Source organism: Lygodium microphyllum, chromosome 2 (assembly GCF_053477565.2).
Source record: "Lygodium microphyllum isolate KBCC chromosome 2, Lygodium_microphyllum_v1.1.10, whole genome shotgun sequence".
In the NCBI taxonomy this organism is placed as follows: domain Eukaryota; kingdom Viridiplantae; phylum Streptophyta; class Polypodiopsida; order Schizaeales; family Lygodiaceae; genus Lygodium; species Lygodium microphyllum.
The window spans coordinates 100,777,439-100,801,737 of record NC_141136.1 but is presented as its reverse complement, the minus strand read 5'-3'; the positions used below and the strand labels follow the sequence as shown (position 1 = coordinate 100,801,737).

General features: G+C 41.3%; 1 protein-coding gene across 1 annotated transcript in view; it reads right to left on the bottom strand.

Moving 5' to 3' along the window:
* Positions 1-23,818, bottom strand: part of LOC148040092 (uncharacterized) — a gene marked incomplete at its 5' end in the record, with an annotated part of 42,046 nt that extends 18,228 nt beyond the window's left edge. Inside the window, one exon of the mRNA XM_087663015.1 lies at positions 23,655-23,818. Coding sequence (XP_087519141.1) covers positions 23,655-23,818 — 164 coding nt within the window. The remainder of the gene's footprint in view (positions 1-23,654) is intronic.
* Between the last annotated feature and the right edge of the window lie 481 nt (positions 23,819-24,299).

Here is a 24,299-nt window from a genome sequence, read left to right as displayed (position 1 = left end):
GGATTGGCACTTCCAAGTTGGCCTTACATAAGCATTGATTATCCCACTGGCATCATTTGCTTATGCTCACTACCCACGTTTGGAACATTAGATGCATTAGGAAACATTCTTGTTTGCATACTTTGGACCATTGCAATGTTACTATGCATGCAAATTTGCATATTATCACCCATATCAAGATACACTTTTCCATACATTGCATGCATTACTACCAACATTTTTTCTCATGACCAACACTATACGGAACACTTGCGTAACCAATGAGTCACAAACACAATGGGCTGCATATATACATTGTCAAACTTGCCACTTTGTGCCCCAACATCATGTCAACATTTCTATACATGGGGTTAAGCATATTACTAATCATACCCAGATACATTGGGCCTTACACACCACGCATTGGTTGCTACATACCATAGGGAGTTGTGTCATACATCCCCATATGCAGTCCCAAGCCCACCATAGCATGAAAACTAGTGCCGCCACTAATATATCATGGCTGCCCCATCATTGCATGCATGTCCTACTGTCCAAGAAGCATTGGATTGGCACTTCCAAGTTGGCCTTGCATAAGCATTGATTATCCCACTGGTATCATTTGCTTATGCTCACTACCCACGTTTGGAACATCATGCTACTGTATTGCCTCTTCCTTCGATGCATCTTGCTATCCTAAACCTCTTGAAGATAATTTCCTCTTCTTGCCTTTGATGTCCTCCTTTAAGGGGTTCAAAAAGTGTATGAATTGAGGATCATTTGCCAATTGCATTAACATTTCAGCTATTGTCCTCAATTGATCTTTAAACTTGTCATCAAATTCCTCTTCCTCTTGTTGATCATCAGCTTCTAAAGGCCTAGAAGGACCCACATTTTAGTCTAAACCAACATTATCAGCTTGCTGTCCATGCTGTGTGCCTTGTCCAAGATCAAGCATTGCATTTTTCCCAACACTTTGTGAATTTTCCAATTGAGAGGCATCATCCCTACTTGATCCCATCTCACTATCTAAAGACATTCTTGTTGTAATGCTCAGCTAAATACAATTTCAGCACTACGGCAAGGCTTTTGACCTTCAATCAGGTACCTCAGGCCCACCAAATCAAAGGATTGAGTGGTATCCCGGCAATGTGATTTCCTCAGGTCCGGAGCTCGTAGATTTACTCCAACCCCAGTTACATCTCACGTGTGCAACATTTACTTAACTATGTGATTAAAAATTAATCCACATGTTAAGTGAGGTTTCAAAAATACATGTCCTCATGACAACCTCTACAAAGACTTGAGTCGAATCCAAAAGAATGGGTTTGGGGAGACTACTTTCAAAACAGAGCTGTGAAAGTATCATTTTTCCACTATATTACAAGGTTTGGCAAGGAGAATACAATAAGCAAGATAAGGACAATGCCAACAACTACCAAGCAATATGGGATCTCTTAACTATCTTTTATAAACTTTTAGAGGACACAAATCTTGTTACTATGAAAGTGTTTTTCCTATGTCGTGCTACACTATCTTTGAGCTTATCTTTTTGCATAAGGTTAACGAATTACAGCTACCAAATTTTCACAAGGATATACAAATTTCTTCCAAAGCCAATAGATTTACACAAGGATGCAACCAATTCATCCAATTTCATTGAATAAAGCTCATGGTAAATAAAGCTTATAATAAATGTTGCTATGAACAAATTTGTCATAATACATGCAATAATGTTAAAGCCAACAAGTCACATCATCTATTTTCAATCATTTATTATCAAATTATCGTGACTTACTTCATTATATTCGAGTTTGTGGCTCCAAATAGGTGGAGTATATGTCAATCAAAGATTCTCCAAGATTGATCGAATGCTTGCCCCCTGCAAAGGTTATCACATGTTTAATCTATACCATCAAAAGACAAACAGCCTTATATTCCTATGAAGTTCTCAAATCTTTGCTTTGCATTGCCAAGAGACATGTTTGAAATCAACAGAATGCATACTTAAAAGTTCAAACAATCCATGATAACAAGTCTAGTTACTAAAATTATTATGGGAGAACCATGAATTAAGCACATCCAATGGTGAAAAATCCGATAGAGCATAAACTACATTCTAAGAGACTCATTGTTTATGCAAATAATTGCTCTTAATGCATACAACATATTCAAAGCTAAGAATACCCTCCATCTTATAGGTTTGTGAATATATTATTGTCAAAAGATAACAAAAAAGAAAGTTGTATCTTTTTAATATATTTGAACAGTCAATTATTGACTCCTACCATGTTGAAATATTTGTTTGAGAGTATGTATTAGTGGTGCCTTCTTTGTATGCAAATGCAATATGAACTAGTTCTTAGAGTGTGGAGAGATGAGGATGATGACATGGAAGGATAAGGCTCCAAGTTGGCAAGTCAAACTAGGCCAAATACAATGTATTGGATATACTCATTTGCCTATATGAAGAGGCATAAGGAATGCAATTTCCGATCTAGCTTTTTTCTCAATATGAATGGATCACTCACTTTTCCGCCTTGATTGTATCATGTAGTATCAGAGCCACTCAATGGTCCCTCATCCACTACATTTCTCCTCTTCATCTTCAAGTCTCCTCTAAACATGAAAGACTACCATCAATAATCACTCTTGGGGCTACTCTATTACGCAATAATCACACAATTACGCATTGTGTAACCTTGTTTACGACTACCAGTGCCACAATAGGACACAAAAGTTGCATGTCCTACAGCAGCTAATCCAAACCACTCCATTCATCAGCAATATCAGCATCATCATCTGAAGCTCAAGTCCATCAACGACATCAGCTGCATCATCTTGTGACAAATCTCGGTTCATCATTGTCCATCTGTTCCCTCCATCTGACAGCTGCTCCCATCAATCATAAGCAAGGCTAGTTCTTAAGTACAGAACACTTTGAAGGGGGATTTGGCAAGATCACTCTAAAGAGTGTCATTGATCTTATTCTCATGGACATGAAGGAGCTTGGTGAGGGTGTCCACCTATTGGAAGTCCCAAGAGAGAGGCCAAGTTTTGCTGCTTCTAACTGTGGAATAATCGACATCATCAGCAAGCAACCTCATCAACATCTTCACATCTTGCAAAAAACGGCCGACCCTGTCGCCATGAATCTTCTTATCTTATCTCTTTTTTAAACCTTAAAACATTAAGGTTTGAAGAATACCCCTTTCGCACTTATTGCCTCCAAACCAATTTACTTTGAGCCCAATTCACATTATCCTCTTCAAACTAGTTCCTACAATGACTTTTTCACACCTTTGTTGCCTGAACTAGTTCATGTTTAAGCCACATTCACACTACGTGCTATTTTGAACCAATTTTGAATATCAAAGTTGTTCAAACTTAGAAGAAAGCCTAAACTAGATGTTGTAAAACCATAAAAGGGTTGTATGTATGATGTTTTTGCATCATTGATCAAAATCCTTTGTAATTTCTAAAAGTACTCTTTTTTTTTCTTGTAAGGAGTTAGACCCAAGAGTCATCATAAGCTTGGTAAGACCTCTCCATAAAAACCATGGCCTCAAACTCCAATATTCCTTATGGCATCGAAAAATTTCAAGGGCAGGGAAAAATACCATACCTGAGCAACTCAAATGCAATTCTTGCTTATGCATAAAAATTAATGAACAGTCCTATCAGAGTGCAGTGGTGCAAAAGCATATGACCAAGACTAAGAGATGACGTGAACATGGAGAGAGAAAGAGAGAGAGAGAGAGAGAGAGAGAGAGAGATGAATGCAGATCTATATGAAGAATGTTGAATAAGGAATGCAGATATGTACACGAGCACAATTCGTATTGTTGAGCTAAAACACACTTTACAGCTGATTAGCATTTTTAAACAGCCTAAAGATACACTTAATTTATGAAAAACGCAAATTTGGTGCACAATTCAAGAGAGCTTCAGTGGTATCCCAAAACCCTAATTTTTTTGGGTACCCTTCAATATCTATAAATAGATAGGCTGCCCACCATTCAGCCTTATCCTTTTGTGCAGGTTTCTTACTTTACCATGCAGATTTCAACTATCAACCACCTACCATCTACTATCCAATCATCATCGACTACAACTCATGAGTATCCAGCCCTAGGCAGTCTGTTTTCAGCCATCGCCTTGCTGTTTGAAGGTCTCCATCTGCTGCATCATTATAGCACCTGATCATCCTACGTTTTCTGCTACCATCTCTCCCACCCAGCAACTGCTGCAATACTTATGTTTTTGTTGTCCAACACACCATCTACATCAGCAAACACCTCTCCTATTGTCCCCTCAGTTCCCTAACACTCTAGTGATCAGCATTTGGTGTTTCCCGCACTCCAATACTCCAACTAGTGATCACAGTACTTGGGATCCATCTCTAATGGACATCACTCTCCGACACTGCATTGCTCTGCCCTCGGGCATTCTATATACTCTTATATTCATTTAAAACATTTATTCATTTCAGAGTTTCTTCTCTCTGTATTTGAGTTTTAAGTTTCTGTGTTTTGCATTTTGCATTTAGGGTTTGAGTTTTGCTTGTCTCTGTCTGAGTCTTTTTGTGCTTTAGCCTTAGTCATACATGTTGCGTTTCCTTAGTGCAAACCCTAGCATATCTTCACATATGGTATCAAAGCTAGTGCTCTTCTAAAGAGTATCCTGCAATGATTATGAAGGCTAGTCTTTGTGCGAGACTCACACGTGGCTCGATTTCGACTCATAATGTCTCATGCACCTTCTTCTTCAGATCCTATGACGCCCTATCAAGCTTCTCCATCACTGAAGGCTCTAAGAAGGCATTTTGGTCTTGAGAAGAAGGTAGACACACCTTCACCCTTACCATCTTCTTCTCCTCCTTTTCATCATCTTATAGATGAAGAGTTTGAGGAGTACTTGCACATCACGTATAGTTTGATTTACACTCCTCCAATGAGTGCTATTACTCCATTTGGACCGATTGGTGAGACCAGCCATCTCTCTAATCTTAGAGAGACCACAACATTCAGCACGTCTGGCAATCAATCTCCTTTATCTCAACAAGGCCTTATGTTAGGTTCGTATAACCCTTTTGAGTCGTATGAACCAAAATCTTCTCTTGTTTCTTCTTTGGTTATGCAGGATCCAAATGATTTTTAGTATGTTAACTTTAATAGAGAAGACTCTCGAAGTAGATACCCTTCATCAAGTATGTCTCTATCATCTGTTTCATTTGAGCAAGTAAACCACACTTCTCAACTCCCCCCCATCCCCACACTATCTTCTCCACATTCGGATCTACTCACATCATTCCAACATCTCGGATTACATTCCACTTCCACTCAAAGCACACTAGGGGTTGGATCTTTCATCTCCGCTCCTAACACCTTCTCATTCTCCATCCCACTATCTACCTACCCTCCATTCACTCCACCTCTTGGTGCATCATTAGGGGGAATGCCACCCTTTAATACTGTGTCTCTCGCATACACCCACTTTACCACATCCTTCCACTCTAGGACAACTTTGAAGGGAATCCCCCTCACTACCAAGGGACACTCACAAACTCCCCACACAACCTTGCAAACGCAGGGATTTCCATCCATTGCTTATGGACTATCGTCACACATCCATTGGGTCACTCCTACGCAAGGATTTTCATCCTTTGCTCCCCATGTCCCTATCTTTCCATCCTGGGCTCCACAGGCGGCTACCATGCCCACACCCAATCTGCCCTTATCCACATTGGGATCTGCTATGCATACTTCTCATATGCACGGTGTGCACTCTAGGATTTCTTCCCAAGTGTACTCCGCTTCCCTACCCTATCTCCCCTATCCACCCTACCCCCTTTACACACCTCTATCTCCTAGCACTATCATGCACGGATAAGACACATTTTAACAGGTCGAATTTCACCACTTGGTCGAACTTCATGCAACAAGTGCTTGAATCTCAAGGACTTTGAGACCTCGTCGTTGGTACCGAAAGAATGGTGGTGTAATCCACCGGTGGAAACAGTTTAGGATCCGCCTCCAGTGGTACTCTACACAATAGGATACATAGTATACTACCTGCTAAAGAATGCTCATGCAGCAAGTGCCACTTGGAGTGTCCCTTGTGGAAAAATTGTTCACTTGCTCAAGTGCACTAGTACAAAGATGATGAAATCATGCAATGCATCGAGAAAGGTACAACAAAGGGAAGAAAGACCAATATTGAAGACAAGTGCCAAAACCTGTAGAATACCAAGAAGGGTAGAAACCGCCTCTCAACCTGGATATCAATGTCGACAAAGGAAGAGGAGTCTGAGGATGTCGGTCTTCATGTGGTGCCGAGATCCATGTGAATGAAGATGATAAAGCATTCCTACTAGAAAAGCAAGGATAGAAGTTAGTTGATTAGCATTTTAAAACAGCTCCAAAACACGCTTAATTAATGAAAAACGCAAATTTAGTACACAGTTCGAGACAATTTTAGTGGTCCCCTAAAACCCAAATTTTTGGGGCACCCTTCAACATTTATAAATAGACAGGCTGCCCACCATTCAACCTCATCCTTTTGTGTAAGTTTCTCACTCTACCATACAAATTTCAACCATTAGCCACCTACTATCTGCTATCCAACCATCACCGACTACAACCCATCACTATCCAACCCTAAGCGGCCTGATTTCAACCATCCCCTTGCTGTTTGGAGGTCTCCATTTGCTATCTCATCATAGAACCTGATCAACCTGCGTTTTCAACATCTAGTGTCAGGCAACACACTACTACTGTCATGAGGACATGTATTTTTGAAACCTCACTTAACAAGTGGAAAAAATTTTAATCACATGGTTAAGTAAATGTTGCACATGTGAGGTGTAACTAAGGTTAGAGTAAATTTACGAGCCTGGGACCCGTGGAAATCATGAGATGTCAAAGGCAAAAGTTGTTATAAGTTACGCCGCACAAGTACTTGGTGGTATATGGTACCAATTGTTGACCTAGGTCATTCATTTGGCCATAAGTGTCAATTGGTGGCACTAGGGAAGTGAGATTCAATGGTACCTAACATCAATCTAATGATCAAAGATAGCACAAAGATACTCGGGAATGGAGATTGCCAACCAATTTAATTATTGGCCAGTCAAATTATTTTTCAGGGCACCAAAATAATTACTAGATTAATTTTCAGTATTTAAAGACTGAAAATTAATATTTAATTATGGATAATGCTGAAAAAACCATTTGGAAAGGCTGCCACTTGTCAAAAATGCCCATGCAAGACTGAAAAACGTCTTTGGAGGCTGGAGAGAGGTATTTTTAATGTATTTAACTTGCAAGAGAGAGGTAGGAGATACTGTTGGTCTGATTTGTAATCATCGAAGGACCTTCTGAGGCAATCAGGGGCAGGAGAATACCAATCAAAAGCAAGAGGAAGCATCTACAAGCTGTTAAGACAGGGCAGCAGCAATAAATCATTGATTTTCTTTAGTTCTTTGTATCTACAAGCTGTTGAGACAGGGCAACAACAGTAAATGACTGATTTTCTTAAGTTCTTCGCGAAGAAAGTCTGAATTTCTCTCTCCTCAGCATTTACTCTCATCTTCCAACCGTTCTACAGCCTTGCTCTGAAAATTACAGCATTGAGATCACCAAAGGCTGAGAAATTTCAGATTCCCTCTTGTAAACCCTAATCTGCAAAAAGCAGAAATTAGGGTTTAGCAACAACCTCGAGAAGCATGCCAGAAATTGAAAGCTCTAAGACTTAGATTCAACAGGGCTAAAGTTGTTTTTAGTCAAATTCAAGTGGAGGGATCAGCAAATTTCCATCACCATCAAAGCGAATGAAGGCCAATTGACTGCCCGAATCAAGGGGCAAATTAGATTGAAGACTTGCTTGTTATTTTGGACAATAAGGGGAATTAGAATACCAAAAGGGATTGGGAAAATCCCATTGTACATCAACTTCATCTTCAATTAGGTAAAATAAATACCGAACAGGGCGCCAGTTTTGGGGCCAACAGGGTGTCTAATGTCCAAGATTATATGGTAAAGTGTGCATTTCAGTTTTGTGAATTTGTTAATTGCTGTAAATAGCGCTTAGTCAAGTTATTTACTGCCCTATCCGAGGAGGAAGGTTGGTTACATGGTTCCGTTGCCAAGACACCACTCAATCCCTTGATCTGGTGGGCCTAAGGCACCTAATTGCAAGCCAAAGCTTTGTACTAGTACTGATTTTTACTCTCAGCTGAAAAATTACAGCAATACGTCTTCATACAGTAAGATGGACTCAAGCAGATGATGCCTCTATAAAGAAAATACCCTAACACAAAAGCATAAATAGAAACCGTACAACAAATCACAGACTGATAAAAGAACACAGTTAGGGTTAGGGTTAGGATAACTCAGAGACAATGAACGCAGTGAGTATGACAACTAATAATACAATGCTCATGCAACAAACACACTATGCAGTGAATGAATACTCAACCTCGAACTCCTGTACCTCAAGGATCAGGGCAGGGGTAATGAGCTGGAGAGTGTGTCGTACTCCGAATGGATCCCGAATCGCAGCAAGGCAACCCCCGAATGTCGAACACCAGCAAACACAGCAGTGAGAAGCTAGATCTAATGCGGACAGCAATGAGGAGAGAGGAAGACTAAAAACGCAGGCAACAGGTGAGAGAAAGACTAAAAACGCAGGCAAGACAGCCTACGGAGAGAGAATGACTAAAAACGCAGACGACAGGTGAGAGAGACTAAAAACGCAAGCAACAGGTGAGAGAGAGACTAAAAACGTAGGCAGAACAGCCTACAGGAGAGAGAAAAACTGTAGCGACTACAGCAGGAGAGAGAAAACTGTCAGGGCGGCAACTAGGGCCTGCAAACGCAGTAGTTTGCTGACGTGGTAGGCTGTACGACAGCAGTGCAAATGATCAGCAGTCAGTCGCCAAGCAGAAACAGCAGTAATCAGCGTGTGGAGGGCTGAAAACAGGCACCAGACTGTAGGGAACAGTGATGGACAGCAAGGGCTGAGATGTCCTCCACGAACGGGGTGTGGACAGTAAGCTGATAACACCTGAAACCTGCAAAAACGAGATTGGGAGGAGAGTGGAGGGCTCGCTGCCAATTTATAGAAAATTAGGGTTCTAGATCCTCTCCCACTTAACTCTCTCGATCCGCTCCCCATTTTAGGGTTTTGGCTAAAATAAGCCTAAAATAAGCATCTTTTGGGGCCGTTTAAGTGGCTAAGAGCAATTCTTACCACAATAGCCTCTCAGTATGAACATTCACATGGGAATGAAGGAAATGCAATGTCTGACCTTGGACAAGGCTCAAACCATGAACAGCAAGCTGAAAATGTTGTTGTTGGGCAAGATGCACGGCCTTCAGGGCATAAGGAGGCTGATGACCAGCAAAGTGAAGAATAATTTGATGACCAATTCAAGAATCAGATGAGGACAGAATCAAATCTCTTTGCTGAATTGCCAAAGGATCCTCAATTCACCTAATTTTTGAATGCTCCAAAGTTGGTACCTATGGGGTAAGGAATGCAAATGCAAGGCCATCATGGAAGCGACAATCCAATGCATTTTGGACAGCCAGGCATGCATGCTATGATGGGGCAGCCATGATATTTTGGTGGAAGCACGATTTTTCATGCTATGGTTGGACAAGAATCGCGTACGCGCATGTAGGGCACAAATCCCTGTGGTATGCAGCAACCAATGCATGGTGTGCAAGGCCCAATGTATTCAGGTAGGGCTGGAAATATGCAAAACCCTATATATGGCAGCATTGGCTTGATGCCTGGGGCACAAAGTAGCATGTTTGGTATTGCATCTACACCCTCAAATGCTTATGGGGCTCAAGGAATGAATGTTAGTCATGCAAATGCTCCGTTTGGCATCGGTTTTTATGTAAATTCGCCAAATGCACCCTTTTTACAGCAGCCAGTGCATAGTTACCTGGAACGGGGAATGGGAACGGGAACAGGACCCCCTGGAACGGGGGGAATGTCCAAGGTCGGGGAACGGGAACGGGGGGAACGGCACATGTCTTAAGTGCCCCAAATATGCCCTGCATGACCCAAACTGCCCCAAAGAATGTCCCTCTAATTGCCCCAATACCCATCAATCCATGAAATTGACCCAAATGTCCCAACATTGACTCGATTACCCCCATAGCTCCAAATTGCCTTGAATTGCCCCAATTATCCCAATTTCCCTTGAAATTAGACAATATAAATGGATGAATACCTTGGAATTGAGGATCGGCTGAAATTTGATTCTAATTTGCAAGAGTTGATAATGCATCAAATTTGAACTTTGCATGGACTCCTAATTAGATTGTGGGTTGTCTTGACACTTTGAATCTTCAACCCGAGAGAGAGAGAGAGAGATTAGTGTGTGCACATTAAACAATGGAGATGGGTGAATATGTGGTAGAAGGACTATGACCCATGTTTTTAAAAAAAAAACAAGAAAAAACGTCAATTTTCAGTAAACAGGCTTGGAACGGCCGTTCCAAACAGGGAATGGCAGGGGGAACGGCAGGGAACGGTAGGGAACAGCAAGGGGAACGGCAGGGAACGTTCCCTGGCCGTTTCACCTCCTTGGAGGGTTTGGAACGCGTTAAGCCGTTCCTACAGGCCGGAACGGCCGTTCCCTGTTTCTATGAGCCAGTGTATGACAACTTGGCACCCAAAGGGGTAGCAAAAGACTATGATGAGGGTGGAAAAGCAATGAAGTTTGAGTCCTTCAGTGGTGTACAAGATAGACTCAAAGCTTTAACTTTCATTCAATAGTTTGATGCAGCCTATTCAAGGCGGAACTTCACGAAGTTCTCCAAGATTCGAAAGGCAACCACTTTCTTGAGAGGGAATGCATTATAACGGTGGTCCACTCTTTTAAAGCAAGGTAGAGCATTGTCAACGTGGGTACAATTCAAGCAAATGTTTGCATCAAATTGGTTGACAAGTTCCTTTGAGGTGGCCATCATGACAGCTTGAAATAAGTTAGATGCTAAGGAATGTGCATGAGATCCGCAGCTTATTTGGTTTATGTTCTTACTACAGGAAGTATGTATACGGGTTTGCTGAAATTGCATCTCCATTGCATGCCTTGCAGAAGAAGGATGTCCCATTTACATGGACAACAATGGAAATTTCAGCATTTGAAAAGTTGAAGGAAAAGATGACTTCAAATCCTGTGCTTGTATCGCCCGCCCGATCTAAGCAAGCCATTTATAGTTCAATGTGATGCATGTGGTAACAGCATTGGGGTTGTTCTTATGCGGGACGGTTGAGTTGTGGCTTATGAGATCCAAATTCTCCACGGTGCAGAAAAGAATTTGCAAGTCTATGAGAAGGAGCTCTTGGCTGTAATTCATGCACTATCTATGTGGAAACATTATTTGTTGGGCACTGATTTACATTACAGACAGACCATCAAACTTTGAGGTACTTTCTGACGCAAACAAAGTTCTCAGAGAAGCATATGAGATAGGCAACTTTTCTCTCTAAGTTTCATTTTCAGATTGTACATATTGAAGGATAAAAGAATGTTGTGGCTGATGCACTGTCATGTAAGCCACAAATTTCAGCCGTCAGCATGGTTTATCACACTGAGTTGGAGGCTATGAAAGTGCAATAGGTTACTGATTCGGACTTTGCTAATGTTTATGGTCAACTTTGCAATGGCCAAAGGCATGAATGCTTTGTGCTAGCAGATGGATTTCTGATGATGCATGGACGACTGTGTCACAAAGCAGCTAAGGCCTAAAGTTATCACTAAAAGTCATGCTCCTCCGTATGCAAGACACAGAGATATTGATGCCATAGTCAAGGCAGTGCAGCATTTCTTTTATCGGCTACCTTTGAGGCATGATGTAGAACAGTTTGTTAAGACATGCATCGCATGCCAGAAGGTAATGCATGATAGGCAAAAGATGCCAGGTTTGTTGCAGCCCTTGCCTATTCTAGATAGGCCTTGGTAGACCATTACAATGGACTTTATTTTTTAGCTTCCTAAGACACCTACAGGGAATGATAGGATATGGACTATCATTTGCAGGTTTAGCAAACAAGCCCATTTCATTCCAGTGAGGAAGAAAATAAAGATTGATCATATGGCACGATTGTTTTTGTAGCACATCTTTAAGTATCATGGTATGCCAGAGTCGATCATTAGTGATCAAGACTCTCGAATGACCAATTTATTTTGGAAGGGGTTGTTTGAGAATATGGGTACAACGCTAAAATTCTCATCATCCTTCCATCCGCAGATAAATGGTCAGTCTGAGGAAGCAAATTTCACAGTGTTAGATCTTTTGAGGTGCTACAGTGGGAGCAATATTTGCCCTTGGTTGAGTTTGCTTACAACAACACAGTGCATAGTTCTACGAGCAAAGCTCCATTCGAGGTGGTTGAGGGTGGAAAGAAGGTACCACATATTCTACAAACCAAGGATAAGATCTTTGAGGCTCATCGTTATGTGGAAAACTTGGATGTAGCCTATGCAAAGATAAAATATGCACTTCAAAGATCGCAAGAAAAGTAAAAGAGGACAGCTAATCGCCACAGACGTGCTTTGCAGTTTGCAGAGGGCGATTATATATTGCTGCATTTTCAAAAGGCAAGGTTGAAAAATATGAAAGGAAGAGAAAGATTGTATCCAAAGTTGAGTATGAGATACTATGGGCCCTTCTAGGTATTGGAGAAGATCAACGATGTGGCATATCAGCTGAAATTACCTCGACATTGGCGGATACACAATGCCTTTCATGTCAATTTGTTAAGGCCTTTTCATGGTGATGTGCCAAAGGATATGTTAAGAGGATGACTTGGCAGACTATCCTAGTGGTCAAGGTCTCTTGACGACATTCTAGCATCGGGTCCTGGACATTCTAATTTACGCAGAGATAACCGATCCAAAGCAGATCCATACCGCACTTGGTTCAAAGAGAATGGGAAACGACAGGGATGCGTCGCTCAACCTCTCTACCCGTAGGGCATAGTCTCATTCCAGTCCCCTAAAACGGCATGAATCGGGTTTTAACTTAACAATACCTAAAGTTCGAACATCGGTAAAACCTTATGAGAAGCCTCCCAGTTCTCTAGGACCACCCTGCCGTAGGACGGACCCGTCGGGGGTTTTGCCCACCCGCTTCCCTTAATAGCTTTAGTTTTCTAATTAGGTCCTATCACATTTATGGCGACATTTAAAATCGGCTTCCTTAATTAAGCCTTTTGGAGAATAGGGTTCATTTGCGTAATTTATGTCACAAACACAAATACAGAGCAAGCAAGACAAAAATTCTGATCAATTTCAGCTCAAATTTTTATCAGCTTGAGAACCCTTTATGGTCACTTTTGGGATCAATTATGCACCAGCTTTTGCATTGATTGCTCCTTAATTTTTGCAATGAGTTTGTGATCAATTTGGGGTCACATTTGCAGCAGTTTGTGATCAGTTCCCAGATCAGCAAGTGATCAGTTTATGATCAGATTATGCTCAGTTTTCAATGGTTTATATTTGGTTCCATAAACAACAATATACGTTATGATACCATTGATGTTTTAGCCATGGTTTATGCTTGGTTATGCTATGCTATGGTTTGATTTTGCCAAATGAGTTAAGGTCATGAGAAATAGACATGTCACATGATAATCTGGCAATGTTTTTTTTTTTAAGATTCTTTATGAGTCTTATTTATGCTATGATTGGCTGGTAATTTTCAGCATGTGTTGGGCATATGGAATGGTTGAGCAATAGTACGTCTTCAGAGGTTGGAGAGAGGCATTTTTAATGTATTCAGCCTCCAAGAGAGAGATAAGAGATGTTGTTGGTCTGATTTGCAGCCATCGGAGGACCTTCTAAGGCAACCAGGGGCAAGAGAAGACCATTCAACAGCAGGTGGCAGCATCTACAGGCTGTTGAGACAAGGCAACAGTAGTAAATGACTAATTCTCTTCAGTTCTTTGCATCTACAAGCTGTTGAGACAGGGCAGCAGTAGTAGATAACTGATTTTCTTCAATTCTTAGCAAAGAAAGTCTAAATTTTCTCTCTCCTCAGCATTCTCTCTCATCTCCCAACCGTTCTACAGCCTTGCTCCGAAGATTACAGCATTGAGATCACCAAAGGCTGAGAAATTTCAAATTTCCTTGCTGTAAACCCTAATCTACAACAGAAATTAGGGTTTACCAACAGCCTCAGGAAACGTGCCAAAAATTGGAAGCTCCAACACTTGGATTCAACAGTGCTAAAGTTGTTTTTAGTCAAATTCAAGTGGAGAGACCAGCAAATCAATGAATTTGGGCCGAATCAATGGGCAAATTAGATTAAAGACTTGCTAGTCATTTTGGACAGCAAGGGGAGTTAGAATACCAAAAGGGATTGGGAGAATCCCATTGTACATCAACTTCTTCTTCAATTAAGTTAAATAAATACCGAACGGGGCGCCAGTTTTGGGACCAACAAGGTGTCCAATGTCCAAGATTATATGGTAAAGTGTGCATTTCAGTTTTGTGAATTTGTTAATTGCTGTAAATAGTGCTTAGTCAAGTTATTTACCACCCTATCCGAGGAGGAAGGTTGGTTGCAACTACTACTCTCCCATTGGGCGACTACTGCAATACCTACATTTTTGCTGTCTAGCAAGCCATCTACATCAACAAACACTCTCCTCTTGTCGCCTTAGTTCCCTAACACACGGCTGATCAGCATTTGGTGTTTCTCGCACTCCGATTGGTGGTCACAGCACTTGGACCAACTCTGATGGATGTCACTCTCCAACACTGCTGTACACTCTTACATTCATTTACAGCATTCATTCACTTCAAAGTTTCTTCTCTCTATATTTGTCTCTATGTTTGAGTTTTGAGTTTTTGCATTTTTTGTTTTGCATTTAGGGTTTGAGTTTTGCTTGTCTTTATCTAAGTCTTTGTCTTTCAGTCTTAGTTGTACATGTTGTGTTTCCTCAGTGCAAACCCTATTATATCTTCACACGTATGTCTACGTATCTCCACCTTGATGATGTCACCCTGCTGTACCCCTCGAAGTCTGCAGCAGCCAGCACAATCTCTGTCCCAAAGTGAGCCTGAATCTGCAATTAGAAGAATGCCAAAGTGTGCTGGAAATCTGCTGTTTATAGAAGAAAAAAATAGGCAGCAAAAATAGCAGTTGACCTGTCAAATCTGGCCAACTGCACCAGAACTGGCCGACTGCCTATCCGACTGCTGCTCACATGGTGATCTGACATGGCTGCTGACATGGCGCTAGGAACGTGGCTGCAAGGGGATGACCAAATAATCATATCTCTAACACCCTCTAAGATCCTAGACATGGCAGTAGACTAAGGGATCTGGAATGCTAACGAAGTAAAACCTGGGGAATCTCACATGTGATAGAAGGTGTCGCTTGAAACAGCACCTACATCCAAGGTAAAGCAATAACCTGTCAGGACCACCAATGGTTCACATCACCAGCCCAATCCGAATCACTCCAACTTGTACGCACAAGATCTGAACCATCTGTACCTGCTAGATACAAGAGCCCTAGATCGGGGGTCCCCCTCAGGAACTGCAAAATCCTCAAAGCAGCCTGCCAATGTACCTCTTTAGGTTCAATCATGAACCTGGCCAACAAACCAACAGCAAAACACAAATCAAGACGAGTGTTGAGAAGCCAAATCAGGAACCCAATAAGTTGTCTATAGCAGGTAGCATCCACCAAAGGAGAACCAACATGGGCAGTGGCCTTCCAGTTCATATCCATAGGAGTTGATAGAGCCTTGCTTCCGTCCATCTCTTTAACCTATATACTTGTCCGTCGGATAAGGAAAAGCCAAGAGGCTGCTCAACATAGATTTCCTCCTTCAAATCACCATTGAGAAAGGCAGACTTCACATCAAGCTGATAAACTAGCCATCTCCTATGGTTGGCTAAGGCAAGAACGGCTCTAATGGTAGCCATCTCCTATGGTTGGCTAAGGCAAGAACGGCTCTAGGGCAAGAATGGCTCTCATGGAAATCCACCCCTAGCCACACTCCTACACCTTGCATTTCACACGTCACTTTTTTTTAAATATATATTTCATCAAATACCATTTATTTCAAAGTTTTACAGATCTCACACTAAAACAACAATCATCTAGTAAATCTCAAATCTTATTCTCGATGAGTTCAAGCCTTGAAAGAATATCTATTTGAATGTTCACATCAATAATATTTAAATCTTATCCACAATGAAATCAAACCTTGTGGGACTTTCAATTTGAATGCCAACCAATATCTAAATCTCAAATTGAATAATCCATTACTCATATAGTTTATGCACTCATAATTATTATAAACATCAATGGAAGTAGAATTACCAAAGAACAATCACTGTGATATTTGGACTTGAAGACCCATTTGACACCAATCACCTTCCTATGAGCGGGATGAGACACAAGGTCCTAGCATCCAACTCCTGCTCCATAGCCTTCTACCGATGCAGTGATTGCAAAGCCTCCTTCACAGAGGTGGGCTCCCTATCCTACATAAGACGAGTCATCAGGCAATAGTTAGAACAAACAAGCTTGGTGGTATGTGCTTGGTTCCTCCAAGAATGCCGCGGGCCATCCTGTGGCTACAGCACCTCAGGAACACCCTCAACCCTTGCCTCACAAAGTGTATCATGTGCCCAACGAGGAGGTGGCCAAATTGCTCTTCGTCGCTCTCCATCCGCCAAAGTCTCTGAAACATCCACCGATAGTGGCTCAGATGGGGCGGCCGGTGGTAAAAAAGAATCCTCATCTAAAGAGAAAGCATCCCCGAGAGGGTTCCAAAGGAATAGTCTCTAGTGCCCGACTATCTCTTGGATCTCCAAGTATAGGGTGCTCCTTATCCCCCTCTAAAGATGAAAACTCCACAAATCGCACACCACAACTTGTGTAGATATCTCGCTTAACGGGATCATACAAGCAGTAGCCCTGGGATTGCAAGCTATAGCCCACAAACACCTAACTTTTCGAAGCCATTTCAAACTAGTCCCTCTGAGTCTTCAGTATATGAACATAAGCATCACATCCAAAGATTCTGAAATAAGAAACATCAGGCTTGGCTCAAAAATAAGCCTCATAAAAGGTCATACCAACCACGGCTGAAGTAGGTGACCAATTGAGGATGTGGACAGCAGGAGCCACAGCCTCAGCCCAAAGACACTAAGGTGTTTGACGATGCTCCATCATGGTGTGAGCCATCTCAATCACACTCCTGTTCTTCCACTCCAATATGTCGTTCTCCTGAGGTGTATTTGTATTGGCTTACTCCTAGTGAATACTACAATCCGCACAAAATCTAGCAAGCTCATTAGAGACAAACTCTCCTCCCTTGTGCGACCACAAGGTCTTCAACTTTCAACCTGATCAGTTCTCCTCGAAGAGCAACCAATCCTTGAAGTTGAAGAAGGCCTCCGACTTCAGCGCCAAAAAGTATGCCCATGTCATCTTGCTAAAACCATCAACAATAAGCATGAAATACAAGCTCCCCTTAAGGAACTCGGTCTGCATAGGTCCACAAAGATCTATAGAAACAAGCTACAAGGGCGCTAAAGACTGCCGCGAAGCCTTCCTGAGAATAGCATCACGATGTTGTTTTCCATGAATGCAGGATATACAAGGTTGTTGGCTCACCACTATGTCCAACAACCCTCGAACAAGTTGTCCCTTAGATGCCTTCTGAAGATAGTCATAATTCAGGTGGCCAAACCGAGCATGCCATAGCTCGAACAGTGTCCATGAGGTAAGAAAAAAAGAAGTCAAGGCAGAAGGAAACTTCGACTTGTAGACCCCATTCTCCTCGTAACCTGTAGAAAGAACCTTTCTCGAGCCACACTGAAAGAATACAAAAAGAATTTATAACAAACTCAACCAACAGGCCAAGAGCACAAATCTTGTGCACAGAAAGCAAATGGTAACCCAAACCTAGCATGTAAAGCACCTCGAAAGTATGAGTACCACCTCGTCCATCTAAAATCAAGTACATATTACCCCTACCCTATATGGAAACAGAAGAGCTATCTCCTATGAGAATTCACCCATGCGAAGGCCACAAATGGGCAACACCTATAAAAGCAGGGGTCACGTGCTGAGAGACACCACTGTCAACAATCCATTCACGTGGATGTAGGGCCTTCAACACAGCATCAAAAGCCTTCGGGGCATGCCTGGGAGTGACCACACCTCCAAAATCCTTTGAAGCCTTCTCCTTCTTGGTGTCCTTCTTATCCTTGTTGGGGCAATCCTTAATCTAATGACTTGTCTTGCCACAAATGTAACAAGTAGAGTCCTTCTCTTTGTCCTTCTTTGGTTTGTTGTCCTTCTTCTTATTCTTGTCCTTCCCCTTCTTCTAAGAGGACTGACCTGCCAATGCCTCCGATTTGGAACCATTTTGTCCTTTAAATTGCTCCTCTTGATCCAAGACCGTAGGAACCAACTCCTCCCACTGAAGAGTCGACTCTCACCTTAAAGCAATCAAGGAAGAGTAAAAAGCACCAAACCTAGGCCATAACTGTGACAGAAGAGTTATCGCCATGTCTTCCAAGGTGATCACCTGACCTACATTTTAAACCTATTCTAAAACTGTCGTAGCTTGTTCACATGCTCCTGCATAGAAGATGACTTGGAAGCACTCAACGTTCTCATTTACACCTCCAAAGGCACCCGTTTCATAACAATCATTCAATTGTACATCTGAGCGAGCTCCAATCATATATCCCTAGCCACCGTTAGGTATTCAATATGGACAATCATGGCTAGAGTACATGAAAGGATCGCTTGCAGAAAGTTTGGACTCGTCTCTCGATATAGGACAGTCAATGGCCTCAATAATAAGCTCCACCAAATCATAAGACTCCAAGATGGCAAGTATCATAACACACCAAATGCGGTAGTTCTCACCATCCAACTTCCGATCTAATGGAAGAGCTAGTAGAATGACACACACCTTCCGATCCATAATCACCTAAAACTGCATATCAACCTCAAAAGACATCTTCACCTAAAATGCCTGCAAAAACACAAAAGTAGCCCCCTCTAACTATGAAAACGTAGCTTGCTAGGGCTCTTCTTTGCTCGTCTTGCACCTTCTTCACCCGCTCGAGGCGATGAGAAGGTAAAATCTAAATGAAGGCTCAAAACGCAGCCTTCCTCCTTCCTATACAGCAAAAATCCGCAACAAAATCAACAACTTCACTCCTTTCCCACACGCCCACGCTCATCTCAACCTTGTTTCAATGCGCAGCCCTCCAATTTGCCCTTGAATGCTGAAAGCGCAGCCTTATGTCACATTGAAAACTCCTCTTCAAGTCTGCCCACAATCAATCAATCTTTGCCCTACTCTGATACGATGTCAGAGTGCAGCAATGCAAAAGCGTATGACCAAGACTAAGATATAGAGTGAGCACACGGGGGGGGAGAGAGAGAGAGAGAGAGAGAGAAGAAAGCAGATCTGTATGAAGAATGCTGAATAAGGAATACAGATATGTACACAGCCGTAGTTCTTATGTCTTCGTATCTCCACCTTGATGATGTCACCCTGCTGTACACCTTGAAGTCTGCAGCAGTCAGCCCGATGTCTGCCCCCAACTAAGCTTGAATTTGCAATCAGAAGAATGCCAAAGTGTGCTGGAAATTTGCTATTTATAGCAGAAAAAAATAGACAACAAAAATAACAGTCGGCCTGCCAAATCCGGTCGGTCCAACTGCTACTAATGTGGCAATCTAACGTGGCTGCTGCTGACATGGCACTGCTGACGTAGCTGCCTGTCCAAGGGATGACTAGATAACCATATCTCTAACAGATCCGAGATAATGCACCATCACAAGTAACTAGAGAATGGGTGGAAAAAGATGAACAATCACTCGCCTTAATTGGGTTGCATCGTGCTCCCGGCCTCATCCATCACATCAACATTAAAGGGGTAGCGAAGGAAGCATGGGAAGAGCTTAATAAAATTTTTGGTGCTAAAGCTAAAAACCAAGAGATGTAACTAAAGATGGATTTCTATAGCTTGCATCATGAATACAAAGAGCCTAATTAATCAACTAGAAGGCATCCAAGTCCAAATTCTTGAAAAGGACGCAATAGCAATGCTTTTTGTCAATCTACGTAAAGAGTACACAAGGATTCTCTCCTTACACATGAAACACTTAACCTTGAGGGTTGCATATCATCAATCCTATTGAAAGAAAAGGAACTTAAAGGGCAGGTTGATGTATCCACAAGCAAAGACACCATGTTCTTTACAAAGAAGGAACCTAAAGAATGCTACCACTGCGGAAGGAGAGCATACATCAGCACTGAATGCAAATTAAAGTATCTACCCAAATGCAATCTCTGTAAGAAGTTTAGACATCATGAAGAAGCATGTACGTTAAAAGACAGATAAATTTCACGAAAGAAAATAACCAAGACAAAAAGACAGGACACCATTTTTTAAATCCAAAGACTAAAGACAAAGTCAAAGAGCCTAACTACTCACTAGCAATAGCTATAGAATGCACCTAGTGAGGGGGGACAATCAATCTTTGTAAAATTAATCATGTAATCACCTGATCACCTTGCAGTAGCCGAAAAAGGCACCAAGGGGGGGTGTTGAAATATTTGTTTGAGAGTATGTATTAGTGGCGCCTTCTTTGTATGGAAATGCAATATGAACTAGTTCTTAGAGTGTAAAGAGATGAGGATGATGACATGAAAGGATAAGGATCCAAGTTGGCAAGTCAAACTAAGCCAAATACAATGTATTGAATATACTCATTTGCCTATATAAAGAGACACAAGCAATGCAATTTCCGATCTACTTTTTTCTCAATATAAATGGTGCATTCACTTTCTCTCCTTGATTGTATTACGCCATGGGTTAGAAGAAAGATAATACACACTTCCACCTAAATGACCCAATTGGGCACCTATGACCAAAACTAAAGCATATTAGGGTCAAACTCGCACAGAAGGATTGGTATCTTGAAGTGTCTGCTAAATCCACCAAAATAGACAATTACAATCAACAAGATGGCATAGTCATGAAATATTTGTACAATGTAATATAGTTTGAAAGCTTAAAATACACATATTGTTGGGATGTAAAGGTCCTTTATTCACCTCCGTGTATTGTACACGTGTATTATTATATTGTATATGTGAATGCACCCTTACGTGCCCTAAGTATAAATACATTTTATTCTTTGTGTACCAACACATTGTTGGTACACCCAAATCAGGTCGTACTCTCTCTCTCACTCTCACTCACCTACACACTTCTACTATAAATCTTCACACTTCCTTTATTTGCACGCTCACAATTGGTATCAAAGCACAAGTTGTGCACGTTTTCTGAGACCAATAGGTAGACTGCAACTCAACAAGTCAAGCCCTATATCTACGCACTCACACATAGCTTTGAATAGAGATTTCATATAAGGATTCTAGTAATATTTTTGTGATATATTTAGAAAGAGCTTTCACATGATACCCACATTGGATAGTCCCTAAATTTTAGAAAATTCCTAAATTTTAAGATCCTCGGACTCACCTAAAAATGCATTGTAAAAATAGGGCTAACATTCTAAATATAGTAATTTGTATACTAATAGTGCTTTGGTTGTTTCTATTCTTAATAATTTTCAACTCACAAAGAAAGGCTATAGAAGAGAGACATGTCGCATAAGCTTCCAAGTGTCCCACCACTTATCACACTTCATGACATGTGGTTGGACACTTGTCTTATACTACTCCACTTTCCCTTTTTACACATAGTCTTCCTTTCTCCTATTAAAATTATTGCCATTCGATATTGGTTTTCCTTGTTATAAACTCATGTACAATAGCTGAAGATTGCCCAAAAGTTGGTCCCATCCATGTCTATCATCATCCGCCACTCCTTCATCATCAAATCTCGTAATTTTCCTCTTTTCTTTCTGTTGTTTTACAAGACAACAAATCTATAAATTCAATATAGCACCTTCTTTTCGAGCTCTTTTTGCATTCCAAGATCAAGTAGAAAGCCACATCATTGGAAAGTTAATCAAACATGAAGAAGGGCTGATTTTTTCTCTCTCTTTCTACTCCGAATTTGTAAAGAATTTGCTCATTTTATTGAATGGGGCTATTGTTTGGGGAGGGATGGGAGAGGGGGCATCTTCAAGTCTCAATCTTATCTCCCTTTCTTTTGCATTTCCATGGCTATAATTTTCTAAATAATTATCATATTCCGTTTTAAGTATTTATATTTCTCCATTATCCTGAAATATTCATCTATGAAAACAAGTGAATATTATAATTGTCAAGCATACTATGTTGTTTGGGGTGTTTACAAGTGCACTCCAAGAAATGAGAAAACCATGAATTAGGCATATCCAATGGTGAAAAATCCAACAAAGCATAAAGTAAATACTTCATTATCAATGGAAATAAAATGACCCAAGTAAAGCATATAATATCCTCAAAAGCTAACAAAGCTCTCCATCTAATGCTTGTGAGAGGCTTAACCAGCGATAGAATGGAAAGAAAATCTCTCAAAAGTAGTGCATTCCAAAAAATAGATACATGTCTAATTTTTTAGAGAAAATAAATATTCTATCAATAAGCCTCCTTGAGACAAAGTATCCCAAGGCAAAGTATAAAAACAGCCTGGAAAGGGGCTTCCAAAACAAAAAGTATAAAGCAAAGGGCAAGAATATTATAAGGTCTCTAGTGCCAAACTATGTGTGGCTGACAATGAAAGCAAGTGCTAGGATCTCAAGTCGTGAGAAAAGCATCTCTCCTCCTCCTCATAGTCTCCAAATTGCACTATATGCTCTTCTAGCTACTGCGGAGAGTGTGGGCAATCTTTGAGAGAAACTAGCAAAATGTAATTGATACATATGTTGCACCGATTCTAATGGAAGCACAAACATTGGATATTAGATTGTGCCCATATTGGTGTATCCCATTTGAGCTAGGAGTTCTAGATTCTCACTAGCTTCGACTATTGTGCATCTCACTCCAAGATGTAGACTAGATCACTTGTACAGTATGTTCGAGGTACTTGAGGAGTAGTACAAGATGGAATCTGAGTCAAACAATGGCTTGGACCTGCTTCTTCTGTGAAGAGGTAAACGGATGCAAATTTACTTAAGTCTAAAGATAAGTTCAACTCTTCTCACAATTTAGAAGGCACAACAAGTGAGTCATGGTGTATCGACAACATACATGGTGATCAAAACCATCAGTTGTGTCTCCTTTCTCAGTATTGTGAGCTTTAAAGACTGAATTATACTGAAGCAGCCCTCGGATATAACAAACATGGCTTGTGAGCATTCATAAGTATTCCCATTCTTCTCAGAAATAATCAAAGGACATGGCGTGACTCAGTAACCATCCAGTCCTGAAGTGCCATGCACCATCTCTGACGTTTTCCTATTTGATAGATGGTTGTCTGTAATCATATTCTCATCTAAGCATGCTGGTTCGAAATCGTAGAACCCTTACGGTGATTCACAAAACCTACATTCCCGTGACCATAGGCAATAGACTGTATCTCCATAGGCAACAGACAATAGGACAGAATTATGACTGCTGAGCAGCACTAGTGACACCAAATTGCATGGTCTAAGCTCTGTTGACAGGTAGCCAGGCAAAGCACAAGAAGATAGAGATGTTACCTGGAAGGTGACTTGCTGGCCGATATGCATATGCGCAAGTTTCGACAGGATGAACAATGAGGCCAGAAATTCCTTAGCTTTGATATGCCCGGATACAGGCGCCTCAATGGGGCAGTGATCCGCAGGAGGAAAGGGCTTCGGTTACGAGGCAAAGAAGCCTGATTTCAACAAGACTGTCCTGTGGCGCCTTCTATGAGCTTCCTAGTGACAGGTTTATGTGCTAAGAATAATGGCATGGTCCTCGGGTTTCGATGTGAACTCTCTCTCTCTCTCTCTCTCTCTCAATCAATGCTAGCTTGCTACTCCCATTCCTCTATCATAGTCACTTCCCATGTGGTGCGTCTATGTATATTCGGAGGCATACATTGTTAGGTTTTCTCATGAGAGCCTAAACTCGATTGAAGATGGAACAATGACACATTGATAAGCCATGGAAAGTGAAAGAAGGATTGGTTTTGTTACTCTTGGCATGATGGATATGGATAGTTTTTGTGGCTAGAGTTGTTGTTTACTTATAAAAGAGAGTCCGAGGGTTTTCTCCCATGACTAACAGGGTTTTGTGTGAAACTCTGAGCATTTATTAGATATGTTATAGAGTTTTGGCTTAGTGCAAAGTTTCAAGACTCATCAACTTGGCAATGGAAG